This window comes from Pediculus humanus, genomic scaffold (assembly GCF_000006295.1).
Source record: "Pediculus humanus corporis 1103172107761 genomic scaffold, whole genome shotgun sequence".
Classification (NCBI taxonomy): domain Eukaryota; kingdom Metazoa; phylum Arthropoda; class Insecta; order Psocodea; family Pediculidae; genus Pediculus; species Pediculus humanus.
Window position 1 is genome coordinate 352,965 of NW_002987359.1, and position 8,795 is coordinate 361,759.

General features: G+C 31.8%; 1 protein-coding gene across 1 annotated transcript in view; it reads left to right on the forward strand.

Moving 5' to 3' along the window:
* Window positions 1–2,962: 2,962 nt before the first annotated feature.
* The window catches only part of Phum_PHUM348500 (protocadherin-16 precursor, putative), a gene marked incomplete at both ends in the record, with an annotated part of 32,793 nt that continues 26,960 nt past the window's right edge, over window positions 2,963–8,795 (forward strand). The window contains one exon of the mRNA XM_002427802.1: window positions 2,963–8,215. Within this exon, the coding sequence (XP_002427847.1) occupies window positions 2,963–8,215 (5,253 nt within the window). The remainder of the gene's footprint in view (window positions 8,216–8,795) is intronic.

The following is an 8,795-nucleotide window of genomic DNA, read 5'->3' on the forward strand; positions in this document are numbered from 1 at the left end:
ATTATTATTATTATTATTATTATTATTATTATTATTTTTTGTTTGTTTGTTTTAATATTTAACTTTGTTTAATTCAGTATTTCTTCACCTTATTCATTACATTTTTTTTTTTTTTCAAAACTGATTTTTCTTTTTGTTGTTTTAGAATAAAGTACCAAACTCTTTAAATATTCTTTCTTTAGCCTTTTTTTTTATTTTTGTATTTGATAATCCCCCCAAAAATAATTTTTTCAAATCCTCTTTATTATTTTCCTTTGAATTTTAATTTTAAAGTTATAAAAAAAATAATAATACTAATTAATTAATGATAATTACAATTGTTGTGCGAAACTAATTCATTTAACGCTTAATTTTTAAATAAAATTTACTAAATTATTTTAAATGACGATAGTAATAATAATGAAAAAATTATTATAACAAACAAGATATTTTATATATTTTTTTTTAAAAATTGTTTTAGAAAATTTTATTTTTTTATATTTGATAAGAAATTTGTTTCCCACCTCCCCTTTTACCCCCATTTTAGCGGTAAATTGCGTTAATTACGTAAAAAAAAAAAAAAAAAACAAAACAATTAAATGATTATTTCGATAAGATTAATTGAGCAAATTTATTATATTATAAATTAATATATATATTTTTGTTTTTTTTTTTCTGTCGAATTAAGAGGAAAAAAAAAAATTGTAAAAAAACAAGTTCAAAGCTTTTACGATTTAAATTTAAGAGGTTTTTTTTTTTTTCTCTTTTATTACGTTACGTTGCTTTGTAAAAATTTTACCTGGACTTTGTTAAATATAAATATACATATTTTTATTTTCTTATTTACTGGAAATATATAAATATATATATATTTTTTGAAAAAAAAAAAAAAAAAAAGAAAAAGATAAAACTAGATTTCGGACATATATAACATGAAATAAAAAAAAAAAAAAAAAAAACAGGGACAATAGGGTTTTCATAAATCAAACATTTGAAACGTTCCTACAGGGCCCCCTTTATGTCAAATTTTTTTCTTTTTTTTTTATTATTAGAAAACTTGCCGGGAAAAAAAATAATTTTTTAAGCTTTTGACCTACTTATTAAGCGGGACTTTTAAATAAATCTGGAAAAATTTTTCTTTTTTTCCTTTATGGTTTTTTCTAAAAAAAAAAAAAAAAAAAAAAAAAAAAATAACAGTTTAAAATATTGATTCAATCAGAAAATTTTTAACGATTTAAAAAAAAAAAAACAATATAAATATAACAATAATAATAATATTAATTTCAGTAAATTTCTCCCCCTGCTTTTAAAAGTTTTTCTTTTTTTTTTTCTATTAAATGAAAAATTTTAAAAAATTCGTTTATAATAATAGTAAACAATTAAAAGAAGAAGAAGAAAAAGAAGGAAAAAAAAATTTATGTTTGAATTACGATGAATTAATGTGTGTATATATATATATATATAATAATAATAATTTATACGTTTTAAAAATTAAACAAAAGGAAGTGTAATGATGGAAGTGGAGGGAGGTAAATAATTATGACGATAAAATTAAATTATTAAAATAGAAAAAAAAAAAAAAAAAAGAAAAAAGTAACATTATTCAATGTTTCCATTGTTTATGTTTAAGTTTACATTTAATAAATAAATAAAAACACGATGTTAAAGATAAAAAAAACTTTAAATTTTTTTTTTTTTTTTTATAAATAATAATAATTTTAATATTTACCTGTTTTAATTAACACAAGGGTGGGTGGAGGTGAGGGCGGTGGAAATATATATATATATATATATGTGAGTTTGAGTGGAAGTAAAATTTTTTTTTTTCTAATCACAATTATTAATTAATTATTGATTTTCTATTCACAAATTCGATAATTTTATTTATTTATTTATTTTTTCTCCCTCCCAATCATTTTGAAGTTTTTCGTAAATTTATTATTATTATTATTTTTTTTTGTTAACAATTATAATAACATAAATTACGATAAGTATATATATATAAGAGTTATTTATTTTTTTTAATTAAAATTTTTTGTTAATAATTTATTAAAATGAAGTAAAATTGCATTCTACGTTCTTTATCGTAAATAATTTTTTTTTTTTTTTTTTTTTTTAAAGATGTATTTTGACCATAATTTCTTGTATACCTGCATAGAAAAAATAATTTTTTGTTCGGACAATTCAAAACAAAATTCGATTCTATGATAATAATAAAATGAAATTCCAAAGATATTTTGTTTAGTAGACAAAACAAGAACTGAAAAAAAAAAAGGAACCATAACTAAAAAACCTTGTTTCGCTCGTTATTAACGTAGGCCAACGTTCTTAGTAACACATTCATTTTTTCTTTCAGATTTTCTCCAGAAGAGATCGCTTATGATATGGTATTTTCGAAAGAACCTGAAGACCTCGACTTTGACCATAGTTTCGAATGGAATTCTAACAAGTATCGTTATATCTAGTTTCGTTTAGTTTTTCGAGTATATTTGATTGTGTTTTTATAATAATAGAAAAAGAAAAAAAATACATAATAAATAATATTCAATTTTTTAAAAATCATGGAAAAGTTAAAAGGAAAAAGTTTAAGTGGAATTTTTTAAATATTAGTTTTTCATTTGTGTGTGTGTGTATGTGAGTGTTGACCAACGTGCTAAAACCAACCAATTTTGTGTGTAATATATTTGTGACGATTATTATTATATTTTCTATCAGTGTTTGAATATTTTAATTTTTTAATCGATTCGAGAAAGTCATGTTTCGTTCGCGTTAAATTTTATTTAAAAAAAAAAAGTTCTAATTAATAATATTTTGGAAAAAATGAGGATTATTACATTTATTTATTTTTCTCAAAAAAAAAATTTATAATTAATATTTTATTAAATTAATAATTTTGAAGTAAAAGTGCCAGAAATAAAAGCAATGTTGTTGGTATAAGGAATACATAAAACAAAGTCCCTAGTTGAAACGGTTAAATAGTGCCATGCTGTGGGTTAAAAAATTAGCATTTCTTTTGTCGTGTCAATGTTTATTGATTGCTGCACAAGGCCCGGGCCCGGGACCCGGGTACAAAAAATCTTCACAAACGCCTTACAGTGTGTTAAGTGGAAATTCATTAGCTCCAGCACCCATGCAAAGCCGCGCCGTTGATACACGAATATCATTTGAAATAGCAGAAGGTCTTCCCAGCGGCACTATTGTCGGAACGATTCCCATTAAAGAAAATTTTACATATAGATTTAATGAACCTCCAGCTGAATTTTCTTTGGACGCAAATACTGGAGTAATAAGAACAACTATGGTTCTCGATCGAGAATCATTTCGCTCCGATCGATTTGATTTAGTCGTCCTGTCCAGTCAACCTACTTATCCTATTGAAGTTCGAATCGTTGTTACGGATATGAATGATAATGCTCCAGAATTTCCCGAGCCTAGCATTACGGTAATGTTTTCAGAAAGCTCAGCACCGGGCACGAGATTACTCTTGGATTCTGCTTTTGATAAAGATGCGGGTCAAAATGGAGAATTGGATTATAATATCGTTGGTGGTAACAAAGACCAAAAGTTTAGGATAAATATAACGTCTAACCCTAGCGGAGAAATGTCATATTTGAACTTGGAAACTACAGGGAATTTGGACAGAGAAACTCGAGCGTTTTATCATCTAAATATATCGGCTAAAGATGGTGGGGATCCGCCACTTTATGGTTATCTTCAAGTCAATGTGACTATATTGGACGTTAACGACAATCCTCCTATGTTCGATCACAGTGATTACAATGTTTCATTAAATGAAAGTGTTCCTCCCGGTACAAGTGTTCTTCAGGTTAGAGCAACGGATAATGATGCTGGAGACAATGCGAAAATCACATACAATTTAGAGGACATTGGTCATCAATTTTCTATAGATCCCGAAACCGGTGTTATATCAACAGTTGAGCCTTTGAAATGTGTCAGACAACAAAATTGTTCAGAATATTCAATTTCGCTAGGTAGTTGTCCTAAAAGTTGCGTGATTTCCGTTTCTGCCTGGGATCACGGAGTCCCACGCCAAGTTGGCCGAGCGTACGTCACCGTTAATTTAATAGAAGTCAATACAAACGATCATGATCCAATAATAAATTTTACCTATTTCTTACGACCAGCTAAATTTGCTACCGTTGATGAAAATGCAATGAATGGAACTGTGGTTGCAGCTGTAACTGTCGTAGACGAAGATGAAGGGCTAAACGGAGAAACGACAGTGGTCATAAAAGCTGGAAATGAACTAAATCATTTCCGATTAGATTCTACTCCAGCTGTGAGAGTCAATGGAGTTTTAGACAGAGAAGAAATTAGCAAATATAACTTAACAATAGTGGCCACAGACAAAGGCACTCCTCCGCGCTCTTCGTCTGCTAGTTTGATCATACTTGTAAACGATGTAAACGATCACGAACCTGTTTTTGAAAAATCTGAGTATTCAGTCGTCCTCAGCGAATTATCTCCTCCTGGAACTTACGTCGCTGGTATCACTGCCAGCGATGAAGACACGGGAGTTAACGCTCAAATTTATTATGCTTTTGTGTCTGGAAATGATAACAATTGGTTTGAACTAAATGCCGATTCGGGTTTAATCACAACCAAAACAACCATCGATCGAGAAATTCAAGGTTCTGTAGAGCTTAAAATATCAGCGAGAGACGGTGGTCCAAGTCCCAAATGGGCTTACACTCAACTCAAAGTAACAGTTTTGGATGAAAATGATGAAAGTCCAAAATTTTCTCAGGATCAAATTAACGTTACACTTTTAGAGGACACACCACCGAACACTTTGGTTGCAATTTTAACAGCATCTGATTCCGATCAAGGCACTAATGGAAGTGTCGCCTATTTTTTAGACGCTGAATTTTCTCCAAAATACTCAGGGCCCTTTGCTTTGGATTCGTTAACGGGCCAATTAACGACAAAATCATATTTGGACCGAGAAATCACACCTTATTACGAAATTAAAGTAATTGCCAAAGACCAGGGCGTTCCTCCTCGATCTTCAACAGCTGTTGTTAATCTTTTTGTCGAAGATGTGAATGATAATTCTCCAGAATTTTATCCTTTAAAATATTTTACGATAGTATCAGAAAATATTGCTACAGGTAATAAGGTTCTTCAAGTTTTTGCCCACGACTTGGATGAAGGAAAAAATTCTGAATTGAAATATTCGATCGAAAGCGGTCACGATGATCTTTTTAACATAAATCCTAAAACTGGAGAAATACACGTTTTGTCATCGTTAAAGCAAACTCCAAAAGGTCTATTCGAATTGGTCATTTCGGTAAAGGATGCTGGAGGACGAAAGTGTTCCGAAAATGCCATTGTTGAAATTATGAAAGAAAATCATTTAATTAGCTTGGAATTCAATATGCTCGCAGGATACGAATTTAAAATTGTCGAAGATGAAGGAGATAAAATTGGGTCTGAAATAGGTAAAATTGAAATACGCGAACGCGACGGGGGACACGATATAAAAAAAGAAAATATCAGATACTATATAACAGATGGAGATTCCACTGGAAACTTTTTTCTAAATGAGGAAACTGGCGTTTTAACTCGAATCAAAGTTATCGATAGAGAAGAAAAACAATTTTATAATTTGGTTTGCATAGCCAGAGCAAATCTTGCCTATGGTAAAACTTGGGTGAATATAACCGTCACTGATGTCAACGATAACAGGCCCATGTTTTCGAGGGAAAAGGATTTCGTTGAAGTCAACGAAAATTCTCCTGTCGGATTAGAAGTTTATCATTCAATAGCGAAAGACTTGGATTCCGGTCCGAATAGTAGATTCAAATTCAATTTGACCAAAAATGCCCAGGAAAGGTTTAGAATAAACGAAGCTACCGGTGTAATTTACTTGAATCGCAAAATAAATGATGATCCTGGCACTCTTATTCCGATAGAAGTAACAGTGACGGATTTTGGAAAACCTCCCCTTATGTCAAAACAAACTGTTGTTATATCCATAAAAGATGTGAACGATCACACTCCAGTTTTCGATCATACATCTTACGAAACATCGCTTTTAGAATCAACTCGAGTCAACAAAAGATTTTTTCGTTTGGTGGCTTCCGATGCCGATCTCGGTCTTAACGGACTGGTTTCTTATGAAATTAGTGAAGGTAATTTTGAAGGAAAGTTTGGAATTTTCCCCGATGGGTATTTATATGTTAAAAGTTCCCTTGATAGAGAAGAAAGAGATTATTATTCTTTGATTGTTACGGCAAGAGACAGCGGAGAGCCGTCGAGGAGTTCAACCGTTTCCGTTGTAATACACGTAATAGATGAAAATGATAATCCACCGGAATTTACAAATTCAACGTTTACATTCCACGTATTGGAAAACGAGCCTCCAGACTCATTTGTTGGAAAACTATCGGCCACGGATCGCGATATAGGAAGAAATGCAGAATTGATTTTTTCTTTTGCAAATCCGCAAAATGAATTCATTATCGATCCTAAAAACGGTTTTGTAAAAACCTTGATAGTGTTCGATAGAGAGGCTCTCATACAAACGACCGGTAAAGGCTTCATCTCTCTTGAAGCGGTGGTCCATGATAACGGTCAAATCAAACTCAAAGACAAGGCTGCCGTTAATGTCTTTATTGACGATCTGAACGATAATCCTCCTGTATTTTTAACTACTCCTTACAAAGTTCAAATTTCGGAGGGTTCCACTTTGGAAACTCAAGTCCTTAGAGTTTATGCTACGGATATAGACGAAGGTGTTAACGGCGAGGTATACTATAGTATTGCTATGGGTAATGAAGAACAAAAATTTTCAATCGAACAAGGAACGGGTCAAATAACGTTAATTAAAGACCTGGATAGGGAAACAACTTCAAGATACGTTCTTACGGTTATTGCGGAAGATGGAGCGGTACAAAACAAATTGAGTGTGTCTACCACAGTGGTTATAGATATTTTAGATGAAAATGATAATGCACCGGAATTCGTTCAGACAATGTTTGAAATTTCCGTGCCGGAAACGACTCCTGTAAATACTAAATTGACTCAATTCAAAGCCATCGACATGGATATTGGAATAAACAGCGAAATTTCTTTTTCGATTGGAGCTGGAAACAGAAGGGACACTTTTCACATAGATCCGACATCGGGCACATTATATTTACATAAACTTTTAGATTACGAGGAACTCAATTCTTACACATTGACAATAGTAGCCTCTGATGGAGGAAACCCTCGGCTATCATCGACCACCTTGTTCAACGTTACCGTAGAAGACAGCAACGACAATTCTCCAGTTTTTCCGAACACGGCATTGGTTCGTCAAATATTAGAAGGAATACCTGTAAATAAAGCGATTGTTACAGTGACAGCGGAAGATCCCGATTCGGGTAAAAATGGAGAAGTTATGTATTCGATTTCCAGTCAAGAACCCGAAACTCCTGGTCACGAAAGACATTTCGGAATCAATCCGAAGACAGGAGTCATATACACTTTGCTACCCATAGACCGAGAAGCTGTCGATACTTTCTTATTGACGGTCGTAGCTACGGATCAAGCGTGTCCCGAGAGTAGTCGTCGCTCCGCGGAAAAATTAGTTACTGTAATAGTGGAAGACATAAACGACAATGCTCCTATCTTTGCATCAATGAACGCAGCCGTGTTGCCGCATCAAATGACTCGAGAAGGAACGTTGATTATGAATGTTTTCGCCCGAGATTTGGATTCAAATACAAACGGTTTGGTGAAATACGATTTGATTAGTGGAAACGCGGAATTATTCAAATTGGATATAAATTCCGGAGCGCTGACGCTCAGGCAATCATTGGTCGATCCGAAACCAATTTATCACTTGGCTGTTAAAGCCACGGACGAAGCCGTACAATCTGAACGGAAATCCACCGAAGCGTACATAACACTTTTTCTAAAGGGCGACGGGGAAAACGAGCCTAAATTTTTGCAGGAAAACATTCAGGGTAGCGTTTACGAAAACGAATCACCCGGTAAAAGCATACTTACAATATCGGCAAAGCTTCAGGGTGTCGATTTGGAATATTTCGTTACGAATGTTACGGGTAATGGAAAACAAGCGGATTGTTTGTTTGACGTGGACGCTAAATCGGGAGTGTTGACAAACGCAGTGGCATTAGATAGAGAAACAGGATCAGAATTCTACATTGTGGAAGTGTATGCAGTTGGAGTAAACACTTCGAGACCACATACTTCACTCACAAAGGTAAGTTTTTAAATTTCTATTTTAAACAGTAATAATAATAATAATAATGTTTCATAATTAAATTAAGGGTTTTTTTTACAAAGATTTTTATTGAAACTTTTTAATTATGTTATTTTGAAATTTTAAAATCACGAAGAATAAAATAACTCTTAGGGAAAGTATTCTTGACAAACAAAAAAAAACCCTTTTTTTTTTTTTTTTTTTTTTTTGAAAGTTGAAATAAAATTCTAAAAAAAGGAAAACCTTCCGTAGGTTCTTGTTAAAAAAAAAAAAAAAATGGCTTCCGGCTTTCCAAATTGTTAACGTTTCAATTTTTTTAGTTTTTCAAATTCGAAATATTTTCTGATTTTGAAGGGTAACTTCAAAAAAAAATTTTATTCCCCTGTCGTTTCCGGCGACTTGATTTGATTTGTTTGTTTTGATCCGTATTAAAAAGTGGGGGGGGGGAATTTTTTCTTCTTTTCCTTATTTTTCATTCGATGCACTCCAGGCTTGATTTCTCCAAAAAAAAAATAATAATAATAAAATCGATTTTTTAACATTTCATTGTCGCTAAAATGAAACAACAGCCTTTTGATTA